This window comes from Pan troglodytes, chromosome 20 (genome assembly GCF_028858775.2).
Source record: "Pan troglodytes isolate AG18354 chromosome 20, NHGRI_mPanTro3-v2.0_pri, whole genome shotgun sequence".
In the NCBI taxonomy this organism is placed as follows: domain Eukaryota; kingdom Metazoa; phylum Chordata; class Mammalia; order Primates; family Hominidae; genus Pan; species Pan troglodytes.
Genome location: NC_072418.2, coordinates 60,555,769 through 60,571,110, shown reverse-complemented (window position 1 = coordinate 60,571,110; position 15,342 = coordinate 60,555,769). Strand labels below are relative to the sequence as shown.

Here is a 15,342-nt window from a genome sequence, read left to right as displayed (position 1 = left end):
TCAGTGGTTGCTGGGGGTTTAGAAGGGTAGGAGGGATTAATTTGTGGAGCACAGAGGATTACTATTTTATATGACACTCTAATAGTGGACACGTGTCATTGTACCTTTGTCCAAACACATAGAATGTACAACACTAAGAGTGAACCCTAACGTAAAGTAGGGACTTTGGATGATAATGATGTGTCAGTGTAGGTTTATAATTGCTACAAATGTGCCACTGCGGTTGGGGTGGGGGGCGCTATGCTTATGTAGGTGCAGGGAGTATATGGAATATCTCTTTACCTTCCCCTTAATTTTACTGCAAACCTAAAAGTGCTCTTAAAAACCTAGTAATAAAAAAGATTGTGTCAGCACCATAAGGCAGGGTGGGAAAAAAAGATAAATTTCAAAAAAAAAAAAAAAACTGTGGCTGCCTCAGAGCCATATTCTGCATCCTCTTGAAAGATAGTTGGGGATCAAAATTTTCCCCATAGGTGAAGTCACAAGTGGCATACCTTGTAAACCTTTTTATGAGGAGGAATAAGTGTCCAAAGAACAAGTATTTCACAGGATAGCAGTCCATGACCTGGCAATGTGATCAAGGGCAAGGAAGAATATGTTTGAGAAGACAGTTGACAAGGAGGTCTGAGATAATGGCATGTGAATGGATACATGGGTAATTGTGCACATTGGGGAGATTTTTGATGGTATAAAAACCATCACCAGTCACTCTTGAATTGTGCTTTGACCACATGATTTGTTTCACTTCCAGGCTTTTTGGACACTGTACTGGCTATTTCTTTTCCATAGCACATTTTCTCTGTGTTTACAAATCACTTTCTCTCTGCTGTGCTTTAAATATATGCTCAAATATTATCTCCACTATAAGGACAACCCTGACTATAGAAATTTCCTATAGAAATTCTACCTACTTCACGTGTTCGTTATTACTTGGTGCTGGTATTCTGATATTTTCCATAGAATCTGTCTCTTTATAACTTAGTGTATATTTTCCAATATTTTCTTTATTATTTCCAGACCACATCTCTTAATTTGAATAAAGCCTACTTGAGAATACATTTATTTGTAGGTTGTTCACTGCTGTAAATACAAATCTAGATGAGCCTCTGAACCAGATAAGATGTTGAGTAATGCTTTCCCTCAACTCTTTCACCTTTGTACTCTCACTCTCTTTTTACTATTTCTTTCCTTCCAAGTTTGTTATTCCTCACCATTCATATGAATGAAAAAATGTCAGACTTTGTAGAAATAAGAATTTCGGCTGGGCGCGGTGGCTCACGCCTGTAATCCCAGCACTTTGGGAGGCCGAGGCGGGCGGATCAACTGAGGTCAGGAGTTCAAAACCAGCCTGGCCAACATAGCAAAACCCCATCGCCACTAAAAATACAAAAATTAGTCAGGCGCAGTGGTGGGCGCCTGTAATCCCAGCTACTTGAGAGGCTGAGGCTGAAGAATTGTTTGAACCTGGGAGGCGGAGGTTGCAGTGAGCCGAGATCGCGCCATTGCACTCCAGCCTGGGCAACAGAGCAAGACATCTCAAAAAAAAAAAGAATTTCATAGGAGCCAAGATTCCAGCATAACCAAGGGTTCAACTTACATGTCCCGTGTCTTAGAACTGTTTCCTCTATTTACCTTTATTTGTTCCCATTTCACAGATAATTTTCTCTTTTAGGTATGATGTCATTCTAAATGGATAACTCCAGTAATTAATGTTAATAACTTTCTACAATTTTCTAACTTCAAAAATTTTTTTCAGAGATCATCTCCAATCCTCTTGGAGACACTGTCACTGCAATTACAGGTGGAAGAATAAAATGACCATCACTTCCCAGCAAGGAGATGAGGTCATGGAATCCCAAACCTTATTCTCAGAGTTCAGATGCCCATGCCAAAAACTGATGCTACTTTCCTAGTAGCAAATACCAGTTTGGTAAGTAACCACTATTTCTACATAAATGTCATATTCTTCAAAAAGTAGATTATATCTTGGAGAATGCAGTAAGAAATGTTATACAAAAAATTGTAATTTTGAGGTTTAGAATACAAATACTCAGAAGGAACATACTATGAGGGACTCAGAAGCATAGACCACCTCATGCATTTGCTTTAGTGCCCCTAGAATCTCTATTCCATATTTTCTCTTATAACCTGTCTGGATTAGCCTCCATTTCATCCCTGACCAAATACTCTGAACTTCACACAATCACTCGAAGAGTTTATTTGCCTGTGAAGTGAAGAGCAATAAGACAATTTGTTTTACTCACAACTACTGAGTGGACATTTGGCATCTCTGCAGCAATTAATTGGAAATACACACTTTTGCTTTTTTTAAAACCATGATTCCAAAATAGAATCTGTAGGGGTATTTTACTAAAGATTCTCAGACACCTACAAGACCAAACATTCTTTCTAATTTAGTGTAAGAAAAATATTTGTAAAAAGTAGTAAGTTACAAATAGATAATCCTGAATACAAGGACTCTGAAGCTATAATTGTTAGGCAGATTTGAAAGCATGGTTTTTTTGTTTTTTTTGTTTTTGTTTTTTTGACGGAGTTTTGCTCTCGCCGCCCAGACTGGAGTAATGGCGCAATCTCTGCTCACTGCAACCTCTGCCTCCCGGATTCAAGCAATTCTCCTGCCTAATGTTAGTATTTTTAGTAGAGATGGGGTTTCACCATGTTGGCCAGGCTGGTCTGGAACTCCTGTCCTCAGATGATCCGCCTGCCTTGGCCTTCCGAAGGGCTGGGATTATAGGTGTGAGCCACTGCACCCAGCCACAAGCATCTTTTATAAGTATATAGTAATGTAATTATCAGTGTTTTGCTATGTCCTATGTTGAAGTAGCTCAGGTAATTTTGAATCAGCGTAAGTAGTGTGTCATCTAGACGTCGTAAGATGGCTTATTCTGGTCACATACACTCTCTGATGAATATCTAATTTCCTAAAGACTGTAATTTTCTTTCTTTTCTTTTCTTTTTTTTTTTTTTGAGGTGGAGTCTTGCTCTGTCACCCAGGCTGGAGTGCAGTGGTGTGATCTCGGCTCACCGCAAGCTCCGCCTCCCGGGTTCATGCCATTCTCCTGCCTCAGCCTCCCGGGTAGCTGGGACTACAGGCGCCTGCCACCACACCCGGCTAATTTTTTGTATTTTTAGTAGATATGGGGTTTCACTGTGGTAGCCATGATGGTCTCCATCTCCTGACCTCGTGATCTGCCCGCCTCAGCCTCCCAAAGTGCTGAGATTACAGGCATGAGCCACCGTGCCTGGCCTAAATAACGTAATGTTAAGTTAAATCTGAACTGTGCTCCGATAGTACCTCTGTACCAGAAAACCTTGAGCCTTTTTGAAAACTTGAAGTTTGTAAGAGGCTTAGTGTTAAGCCTAATCTTAGGATTTGCAGACTCCTAGTCTTTTTCCCCAATTAATACAATCTTTGTTAATCTCACAAGTTAATTTGGCATGCTTGTATATGGCTTAAATTTATTTCATACATTTTGATATTAAGTAATTTCATTTCTTTCCTTTTCATTAGTCTCTTATTGTGCTTCATCAACCTAATTGTTTGTTGTTCTAATAGTATTTTTTTCCATTTTTACAGTGCTATATAATTTACTGTTTTAAACAAATCTATGCATATGTGGCATATTATCCTCTCTGAATCGCTTACTCTGTAATTTAGACTGAGATCACTATTGTTAATTTTCCCAGGAACAATTTTATTCATTTTCAAATATACTAGGAACTCCATTGCTAATCTCTGTGGTAATTGCTCAATTGTCTTCCACAGCTCTTTAAACCAATCCCAAAAGGCCAGGCACAGTGGCTCATGCCTGTAATCCCGGCACTTTGGGAGGTCAAGGCAGCCGGATCACCTGAGGTCAGAAGTTCAAGACCAGCCTGACCAACATAGAGAAACCCTGTCTCTACTAAAAATACAAAATGAGCCAGGCGTGGTGGTGCATGCCTGTAATCCCAGCTACTCGGGAGGCTGAGGCAGAAGAATCGCTTGAACCTGGGAGGCAGAGGTTGCAGTGAGCTGAGATAGTGCCATGGCACTCCAGCCTGGGCAACAAGAGTGAAACCCCATCTCAAAAACAAAATCCCATTTATGATTATGAAATTCAAAATGATCAAGGCTATTAACATGTTATCCCACACACCAGAACTGTTGTCGAGTTTTCAGTTCACCAATAGGTATTTCCCCTCAAAAATTTGATGCCTTTTACCATTTTATTATTTTTTTTGAGACAGTCTCGCTTTATTGCCCAGGCTAGAGTGCAGTGGCGCAATCTTGGCTCACTGCCACCTCTGTCTCCTGGGTCCAAGCGATTCTCCTGCCTTAGCCTCCTGAGCAGCTGGGACTACAGGTGTGCGCCTCCACACTGAGCTAAAGTCTCCAATTTCATCTAAATTGTCTAAGTCCAATATGGATGAGGCTCTAGGTATAATCCCATCTTGGGGCACAATTCTTCTCTGTGTTGCTGGGGGGTTCAGGGGGGGTCTCTGGACATTGTTGGTGAGACCCCAGCCCCAGCAGCATCCAGGTTCTTAACACCATTGAAAGAATTCAGTGACGAGTCACAATGAAGCAAAGGCAAGCAGCTTTTATTGTGAAGCAAAAGTACACACAAGAGAGAAGTGTGGGAGTGCCCCTGAGAGCAAGTCATGCAAAACAAAGTTTGGGTTTCTAATTGTATGGGTGTTCCTTTAATAGGGGTAATCATTAGGTATTCTGGGAAAGGAGGGGATTTCAGGGACCCCTGATTACCACCCCTCCTCCCTTATTTGGGTTTGCCTGGAAGAGTCACAGACATGTCACCCTGACTGGGGTTCTGGCAGTTTTCTCTTTTGTTTTGGGTTTTCTGTTATCCCACGGTTTCTTTGCCTAGTTCCCGTTTCAGCTGTTGTTTGGGTTTTTCTTTTTTTTTTTTTTCAGCTGCACCAAAACCAGGGTGTTGAGATTTTCCATCCTCCTGCGACCACCCAGTGCTATTCCTGTCTCATTTGGATCTGTAAAACTAGAAAACTAGTTATCTGCTCCCAAACAAAAGGTTGGGAGAGACCTAGGATAATAGTTATATGTATATGCATTGTTTCAAAAGGGGAGGAAATGGAAGGGGGGAAAACAAACAAAATGGAACCACCAATCCCAAGAAAATCTGAAATCTAGTTTGGCAAATGCCACTGGGAGTCAAGACATGGGAATATCACATGGTTCAGGACTCTGCCCACTGGACTCTCCTCTGCTCTGAGTCATCCTTCCTTTCTCATGAAAGGTAGCAAGGGCTTGCACCTGTTTCCGCAGCCAGTCCCATGTATAGAATATTACACCCTTTAACTTCATACTGTCAAGGTCCCTTTAGACCCAAGGTGAGCATTTCCACTGGTATAAAATTTTCAAGAATTTTGTGAGTCTCCTGTACATCACTGAAATTCACAACATTAGAAAAGAGGTTTATGCAGATTATTCCTCCTAGGGAATCCCCTATCTATATTTTTGGCTTTTGCTGAGATGAGTGATAGTTTAAACTTCTTATAAATTGTTTGTATTGAGGGGATCTACAAGTCACATTTAATCTCTTCAAAGAGCTTTTTGTGTGACAGTGTTCTGATGTATGTTTTGATCCCGGTATCAGCAAACATCCTTGGCTATCTCTCTAAAACATCGCTCTCTCTAAAACATCTATCTTTCCTAACAATGAATCTCTTAATTTCAATGGTTTGTTTGTTTTTTTCCAATTAAGATGGGCTGAGAATTTCCCAAATCATCAAATCTTAGGTCTTTTCTGTTTCGCAGTTCTTCCCTATATGTATCTCTTTTCCAATATATTTTACTATAATTAGTAAGATATATGGTCACACCTTCAAAACCTCTGCTTAAAAATGTTCTCAGCTAAGTGTCCACATAAAGACTCATGCATCAATATTTGCAGCAGCTTTTTAATATTTAAAAATGGGGGTGGAGTACAGACATCAATTAAGATAAATGGATAAACTGTGGTATATCCATACAGAATATGACTCAGTAATTTTAAAATGGACTGTTCATACATACCATGGACAAATTTCAAATTATGTTGCATGAAAGACAGCATGCAAAATTAACACTTTATAGACAGACTTACATAAAATTCTAGAAAAGACAAATTTACCTACAGTGAAAACTACTCAATGGTTGCCTAGGGATTCTGGGGGAAGGCGAGCACTGAGAGAAAGGTTAAGGGCCTCAGGTTAACTTTGGGGGTAACAGATATGTCCAATACCACTGATAGGGTGATAGTTTCAAGTGTGTGTGTGTGTGTGTGTGTGTGTGTATCAAGACTTACTCGTACACGTTAAATATGTGCAATATATTGCATGTTGATTACACCTCAGTGAACCTATAAAAAGTTATCCCATTTAAAAATCTGGATCTCCCACTTCTATTGGAAACTGGACAACTGGACATCACTAAGAGTGACTCTACCTCACTATGGTGACTCTTATCGCTCCAAATATCTTGGGAAGACAATCTCTTCCTCAGTAGTAAGAAAAACTGGCAAACAATGAGGAGGACCATTGCCAACAGAGTCACCAGAAACTCCAGCTGGTCACAAAAGCTACTTCCTTGGACCACACCTCTTTACTCCCAGGGTTACCACCTGTGCAGCAAAGACATTAGGTAAAGAGCCCAGGGAGGGAGAGGAATCTAGGAAAACTACATTCGTTGCTGCACCAGTGACCTTGACCTAACAGTAACATGGCCCTGGAGATCCTGAGATTTCTGGATACCCTGATCCCATTCAGCCTTAGTGCCTGGACTGTCTGTGGATGTGTTTTTACAATGGGCACTTCCCCTCTAGTTTGCCACAATCTCCCCAATCCCAATTACTCACGCTCAATATTTATCAATTTTGTTTCCCTATTGGATGCTTTAAATCTTACCAACAGTGGCCTGTGAAACAGATTCAGGCCTTCAGGGAATATGGCCACTCAGCAGGTCCTGAGGAACAGCTTTCCCTCAACAGTGTTGGGGAACATGGGACACATGCTGCAAACAAGACACCCAATCCATGCTGTTTCAAAACACTGCAGGCTGCCACAGCAGCAGCACCCTCCTCAAGGTGAAATATGGGCTCTCAAATAACTCTAAAATCCAGACAAATCAGGTCTACACAAGATCTTAATTCTTACTTAACAAGCTTTGTCAGCTATGGAAGTTAACATCAAAACTGGACTAAGAACTATTCTCCCTCAACCCACTGTCCCATTTGAGGCAAAGTTGGAGGCACCGCACAAAGGCTGTCTTCAGTTTGGCAGAGCCTGTTTTCAATCCACCCCAGACCATAAGAAGAAGCCCCAAGATTAAATGTGGCTTAAACTGTAAAACCTTTATTATCACAAACCAGAGCAACATGAGGCAAGTACTTTCCCAGACCAGGTGACTTGGAGGCTGGAAAAACTTGATTACAAGTATGTGAGACCAAGAATATCCATGAAGAAAGTAAACTTTTTGTATAAGCCACCAGCAGATACAGCTCAGACCCTCTTGGCTAAAAATGGGTCATATCCATACCTATACCTGTCATACAGAAGGGAATGAGGACCCCCAATGAACTCAGGCATTTCATGATTTTCTCCACGGACTGGAGAATACAAAACCCTGCCTTCCCCAATGCTGGAGTTTCTTAGCTGGCAGAGTTAAGATGGTTTCGGCCACATGGATTGACAGTGACATAACTCTGGCAAAAAACCTGAGCAAGTCAGAAAGTGCAACATATCCCTAGAAGGTTCCTACGTACCTGGCACCATAAGGTATCTCCTTTGTGTCAATGTTCAGATACATGAAATTCAACATCTGATTGATGAGTCCTGTTGTATTCAAAGCACTCCTAAAGCCTGCCTGCAGTGTGAACTTTCTGGTGCCGATTGAGGTGGGAGCTTAAGCTGTAGGCCTTCCCACATTCACTGCACTCATATGGCCTTTCTCCAGTGTGAACTCTTTGGTGTCGAACAAGGTGGGAGGTTCTGATAAAGTCTTTCCCACATTTACTACACACAAAAGGCCTTTCACCAGTGTGAACCCTCTGGTGTGCAATATAGTCAGAACTTCGACTAAAGAACTTCCCGCATTCAATGCACTCAAACGGCTTTGACTCAGTGTGAATTCGCTGATGTTTAATGAGGGTGTATTTGTGGCCAAAGGATTTCCCACAATCACTGCAATCATAAGGATTTTCTCCAGTGTGAATACTCTCATGCTGAACAAGTGTAGATTTGTGTCTGAAGACTTTCCCACAATCACTGCACTTATAAGGCCTTGCTCCATTGTGAACTCTCTGGTGTACAATTAGATTGGAGTGATGGCTAAAATATTTCCCACATTCATTGCACTTATAAGGCATTTCTCCAGTGTGGATTCTCTTGTGCTGAGTAAGGTTGTCTTTTCGACTGAAGGTTTTTCCACATTCGCTGCATTCAAAAGGCCTTTCTCCAGTATGGATTCTCTGATGCTGAACAAGTGTAGCTTTGCGGCTGAAGGCTTTCCCACATTTGCTGCACTCATAAGGCTTCTCTCCACTATGAATTCTCTGGTGCTGGACAAGTGTGTCTTTGCGGCTGAAAGCTTTCCCACATTCACTGCACTTGTAATGCATTTGTTCACCATGAAATGCATCCCCATTCTCAGTGCTCCTGTGTGTCTTCCTTTTACTGTGGATGGCCTTTTGTTGGCAGCCACCCAAAGTAGCCTGGAAGTTTTTCTGCTCCTCCTTACACGTAAAGGGCTTCTCTGACGGATGAGGTTCTTTGCTAACTGTGCAGTTCTTCACAATTGAGGCCTCACTTTTATCCCTTCTTAAGGGTTGCTCTATACTGTAACACTTCTGGTACTGATGAAGGTTTGCACTGAACCAGAATTGTCTCCCACATGCCCCACATGTGTGAAGTTTCAGTCCATGGTGTGTACCCTGGTGTTCATCCAGATGCAAAATATCTTTCAAGATGGGGCCACATATGTCACAAGGGAGAGCCGTCTGTGCGGGCAAACCTGCCTTGGAAGTATTAACATGTGACACTGCTATAGAAATGCTCTGTTCAGAAGATGACTCTTCATCCTTCACTTCATGCCAACAACCTGAAGGCAGAAAAATACTATTGATGTACATGCTGACTTTGGTGGGTGGGGCAACTACATCACAAATATGTGTCTGCTGTACCCAGGACTGAGTACCTAGGTTTCCTGGTGGAATAGAGCTAGGATCAGGTTGAAAAAAGGGCTGCTGTACAGTACTGGAATCTAAGAGTCACAGAATGGAGATGGCCTCACAAGAAACAAAGACACGAGGATGGGGTGTAGTACAAGGTCTCCAACTTAATCCTCTGCAATGACTTTTAGCAGGACCTTGGCTGACTGTGGGTGACAGGTGACTCCTATGCAGAAATGTGAGTACAGGCCCAGGAAAATGTGATTAAAAATAAGTAACGTGTTCAGGGACTATTTACAGATATGCACACATCTTATGACACAATAGTGTAAGTGTAGTACAATATTGGAAAGCATTGCAGAGAGAGCTATTGCTCTTCTAGAGCCCCTCTGGTAGAGAATGGGAGAAGACAGCCCTGAGTCAGAAGTCAGATTAGAAATTACAAAAGTGTACAGAATGGGGATAAAAAGGTAGAAATAAGTTAGGGCCTCTGGCCTTGGCACTTGTGATGGGCACAACATAGGTTTCCGGAACTACAGGAACCCAGCCCTGAGGTTATGGCGTCCCTCAGCTCCCACTCACCAGGGCCTGTCCAAGCCCCTCCTGCTGTGACTAGAGTCATGCCCTCTCAGGTAGCCAGAGTTCTCTCTCTTGTTACAATTCAACAACCACAGAGGATCTGGAAGATACAAAGCATAGGGGAAAGGTGAAACAGGCTGAGAGCACTAGCCAGAGTAGCCCACCCATGCAAAATTGCAAGAAAACAAATGCTACAAAATGAACCTCAGAAAATTGTCCTGCAGGAACAGTGCAGTGGGCCCACAAGTGGTGACCATGATGACTGAAATTGAGGACACAGGCAGACTCAAGGAAATTACAATTAGAGGAAGCGGGTGGAGCCTGGAGTCCAGAGGTGTCATGAGTGTGGATAGTCACCTGGCCAGGGAGAGGCCAAGCAGAATTCACTGGGTCACCTTAGGACCCCTGATCTCCAAACCCTTCCTGGCAAGGCTTCAGGGCAGCAGGAGTTGAGGAACACAGGGAAGAGAGGGGGCAATGCATCTAGCTGAGCCTAGGCACCCAGGGGACCTATGTGAGGGAATCAGAGAAGAGAGCAGTACCCATGCTCTAGCTATGGAAAGGAAAGAGCAACCCCTAGGGCAAAAAGGAAGAGTAGGACCCAGCCCAGAAAAATGGGATACTGGGGCCTTACCCCGGGAGACTATAAATGCAAAGCACAGAAGCCATTATTTCATAATAGAAGAGTCTCTGAGCCTCATCCAGCAGCTCCCATTCCTCCTAAGAGAAGTAAACAAATAAATCCTTGAAGGTCACATAGCCCCGTGTGAGGTGGACAACTGAGCTTAAGGACAGCCTCTCTCTCCAGGACTCCTTGTCACATCTAACTCAAATGAGATAACAGGCCCTGGTGTGATTGGTGCCTGTTCTCGACTCATATTCCATTAATCATTTTGTCCAGCTCAGAACAGGCAAGTGGACAGATAAAACACCATGGGCCTGGTAAGTAGGACCCAACCCTTCTCCTATCAGCCAGCTCCCTGGGGATCAACAGATTATTCCTCATACACAAACCTGAGCTCAGCATTCTTTCAGAAACCCTCCATACCAAAGCTCTGGGCTCATGAATTCACACTCCATCTCCATGTGCACATCACCCTTTTGGCTATACCTTCTTTACCTCTATGGACACCCACAACACTGGTACCTCCATGGCTTCCCCACATGCAAATCTGCACACAGCATCCAGAGAATGCTTGGATAATGCATCCAGGATTACATCTGGTCCTGATCAATGGCCACACTGCCATGGGTTGCCCTGAATCCACCTATTAAATCTTCCCCTCCTGGCTCTATTTCATGGGTCAATTCAGCAATCCAGAACCATGTGCAGATCCCAGATAAACTCAGCCCTTTTCTGCTTTGTTGTTGTACTACTGAGGTCAGTCACAGGCTTCTCAACATTTAACTCATTCAAAACCCACACTCACTGGGCACCTACCCCAAGCACAGGGATTCTGCCTACTGACCCAATCTGTCCCTGGGCTAATTCACTAGCTTGACTGAAACTCCACAGGTCCCACCAAAGGTCACCATGGAAGCCTGAGGAGCACATAAAGAGCTGAATAAGCACTGGCTCTGGCCTCACTGCCACCTCACTTCTATTACGACAGTACTTCACCTCACATCCACTCTCTGCCTGGAACGCTTTGCCACCTGCCTGACCCTATTATTCCCCTTCCTCCCAAGGACATTTCCCTCCCTCTTCTAGACTCTAAGATGGCCCCTACCTCTACCCTGCTGTGTCTGCCCTTACAGTGTGCTGATGGCACTGTCACCATGACCTAAAGATTCTCTCTCTAAATTGGAAGCAAAGCTCCATCCTGATCCACATGCTGGCTGCCACCCTGTGGATAGCTCCAACCTGAATCCCTTCTCTGAACTTCAGATCTCTGTGTCCAGCTGTCTACTTGACACCTCCACTCAAGTGTCTTTGGAACATGGTAGATTCCACATAGCCAAACTGCACTCCTGATATTACCTCTGAAAGGTACTCCTACCACCAACTTTGTCACTTCAGTTGATGGCATCTTTATATCTTCTCAGACTAAAAAATCCAGGGTCTTCCTTCACCCCTTGCCTTTTCTTTCTCATCTTCCACATCAGAAAATCTGGTTGGTCCCACTTTAAGAAAAATGATTCAGAATCCATCCACATCTCCCACCTCTACAGCGACCACTCTGGTCCAACCTGAACTGTTGCATTAAGCTCCTCAGTGGTATTCCTTCCTTCATCCTCACTCCCACAGTCTTTTTTCACTGTACAGAGAAAGTTGGTTAAGACCAAAGTCAGATCACTCCCTCCTAGCTCCAAACCTGCAGTGGCTCCCAATTCTCTCAGCATACAAACCCAGATCCTCAGGCTGCCATTTCTGGGCTGAATCCTGTCCCTGCTGTCTGATCCCACCAGACATAATGGAGGCCTGAGGTTCCCCGAACACTCCTAGTTTAGCCTTAAGTTAAGTATTTGCACATGCTGGTTCCTATGCCTGAGATAATGTTCCACATTTCATCCCATTGCTTGCCAGAAATGGAAACCCTTCCACATAATTCCAAAACAGAATTTACAACACAGAGCTTTGGGTGACTGCAGGACCTCCAAAAACGGTAGGCAGAAGGGACACTGAAGAGTCCCAGAACACTATCATTCTCCACACTGAGTTGCTGAGATAATGGGGGTGTGTTGGGCTAAGTGAGGGCCTGAGACAATCTACTCTCATCTAGGTAGGAATCATAAGTTTCTGCCACCATGGCAACCTCACAAGAGGAGGGAAGCTGGGAGTGGCAGGTTCCCACAGTGGGATCTCATCGACTGAACTGTTTCCCTAAGCCCTGCCTACCCTGCCCTTTGGCAGGAATGATTTTGGGTTACCTCTCTTATTTCAGATACTCAGAGCTCAGTGCTGGCTCCCACCAGCTGTGTGAACATAAAGACCAGCGTCTGAGTGTCCTCATCTTAAAAGTGGGGATAATAACGGCACCCACCTCATAGGGCTACTGTTTGTATCAGGCTTGTCTGTACATCTCAAGTGCCTTTGAAACAGCTACTACTATCCATGCAAATGAACTGATGAGTTTTTGAAAAATTAGGTTTGTTTTGCCTGCTTTAAAGCTTTTAAGAAAATTTGGTTAAGATTTTTCCATTGTAATAAAATACTTCAAGGCAACTTAATATTTTGACCAATCATTAAGTGCTAGTATAAATTTCCCTTACTTTGTACATACATTTTTTAGTTCCTTCTGCGTACTTGCAAGGTGTACACTAGCCCTTGCACTAAACCAGCCTACCTGATACATATTCCTCTGAAGGGGAGCTGCAGTGATCCTTCATTAGAGATGTTCATCAATTCTGCTTACCTGAGGGTTTGGGTAACTGAGGCACCAATGCACTGGTTGGGGATGGGACTGCTCCACAGGCAGCGCCCATGAAGGCATGCTGAGCCTGTAGGGTGGCAAACCTACTGCATCCCTCACCTTGGTCTCCAGTGCAGGCCAGGCTACTTATGCTCTACAGCCCTCTCCTCTTGCTGACACTATAAGATATAATAAAATTCCTCTTCAAAGGTTTAGCCTGTTAACTTCCTTGTTCTTTGTTCTCAAATCTTTCTTGTTCTCCATGCCTCCTTGCCCCTAGTTACTACAAACAACCTTCCTGTAAGCACTAATCAATAATTCACATCTGTTCCCTTACTCACTTTGCACCCATTGCCCCCGCCAAAACCACACGTCCTACACAACTCACATGTCCCACCACTGTAACTCACCTTCCCCTTCCCTCTTCCTTATTTGGAAAATACTCACAAATACCCAATTGGCTCAGCTTAGATTAAGCGGTCCGACCCCAGCCCATGGGGGAGTGACACAGAGGAAGGTAGGGACTATGGGTTAGAGATAAAAACCCCTTCCCTCCTTTGTTCAGTGTGCTCTTGGGATCGTGATTAACACAGGCAGCACACTTGCACAGAAGTAAATTGCCTTGCTGAGAAAACTTTTGCCTGAGTGCTGGTTTCACTTTGCAGCACCAAGCATTGACTTCCAACAACACCATCTAGAATGCTTTCACATGCCAGGACCCCTCCTTTCTGGAAGGAATCTTAAGTGTCCACCCCTTCATCCCTGGCCTTCCACCCTAAACCCACCTCTCACTTCAGAGGCCACACAAAATAACTTCCTTGAAATTCCACCCTCTAAATCTGATCTACTACAGGCTTTGACTTTATGCCTCACCCATTGAAGTCTCTAGCACAACTCCCTCTCTAGAACCCCAGACCTGCATGTTCGGCTACCCATGTGAACCTCCAGTGCAGAACACCTTAGATTCACCAAGTCCAAAACCCAATTCCTGATGCCCCTGAAACGTGCTCCCTGCTGTGACTTACCAATTTCCATTCTTTCACATGTTCAGGAAGGAAAACAGGCCAAAAAAACCCTGGATAGCCCTTTCCTCCCTACATTCACTCACGACCACATCTGATGCAGCAGGAAACCCCATTGGTTCCATCTTTAAAAATCTACCCAGAATCTCATGACTTCCCCACCCAACCCCTCCTGCCACTGCTCTGGCCCAGCCACCACCGCAACACTTCCGGAGTTTGTTGCAGGGACCTCCTCAAAGGTCTCCTTGCCTCCATCCTCATCGTTTCTACCTCACTGTAGTCGGTTTCCTCCTCAGCAAACATTGGAATACTTTAAAAATCCTTTTTCGGATCCCTTCCCTCCACCATTCAAAACCCGCCATGGCTCCTATAGTCATCGCAATGAAGGAGCAACTTCTCCCCTCGACATTGCAGGCCTGACTACGGTTCACACACGCTCCCGACTGCTACGGGCTCAGTCCAGCTCCAAACCTATGCTCAGGCTGCCCCTCTGCCAGTCACACTCGCCCCCACCCACCAGCGCCCCGCTGCCTTGGACACTGGGGCCTGCGCTGCAGGGACTCAGACAGGCGCTCCTCATTTGGAACTTCAGGATTTGGGGCGGGCGAAAGTCCGGGAAAGGCAGCACCCACCTGCGCCGGGCCCATCACCGCGGCCGCCGCCATCACAGTTCGTAGACCACACGGAGCCGCGAGGGGGTCCCAGGTCGCGGGACCCTGGCACCGCGGTCGTCCGTCCCCGGGGGCGCAGGCGGGGTCTTCGCTGGCGAGCCACTCCGCAGAGCGAACAGCGACTTCTCCCGCACCCTCCCGCTTCCGTCACCTCGGAACCGCCCAGCAACCCCGAGCTTCTGCTCCGATGGTTCCACCTAAGAGCCGACAAGATGTCCACCGCGAGGAAGATACCGGAAGTCCCGCCCAGAGAGCTTCCGTCCGCAGGGAGACGCCCCTAAGAGTGCCGCCGCCGGGCGACGCACAGGTTTCTGGGCAATGCAGTTCTCATGTGCACTTGGCCGTGGTGACGGCTAACTCCCCTGCACGCTGGGCAAAGGCCAAATGGTACTGCGAGGGGCGCTGAGAAATTATGCCCTGAGACTCTGAGGTCAGGGCGTGGCTTCGCTCCTTTTAAAGGACCCTCAACCAGGTCCTGTGTAGTGAGGTCTGCAGGGATCCCCGAAATATTGGGATATATTCTTACAGATGT

General features: G+C 44.8%; 1 protein-coding gene across 1 annotated transcript; it reads right to left on the bottom strand.

Annotated features, from left to right (window-relative positions):
- Window positions 1–7,351: 7,351 nt before the first annotated feature.
- On the bottom strand, window positions 7,352–15,019 carry ZNF134 (zinc finger protein 134). The gene is given in 3 exon segments (NM_001280353.1): window positions 7,352–9,115; window positions 9,768–9,864; window positions 14,772–15,019. Coding segments are annotated over 2 exon segments (1,284 nt in total). The 5' UTR covers window positions 9,808–9,864; window positions 14,772–15,019; the 3' UTR covers window positions 7,352–7,871.
- Between the last annotated feature and the right edge of the window lie 323 nt (window positions 15,020–15,342).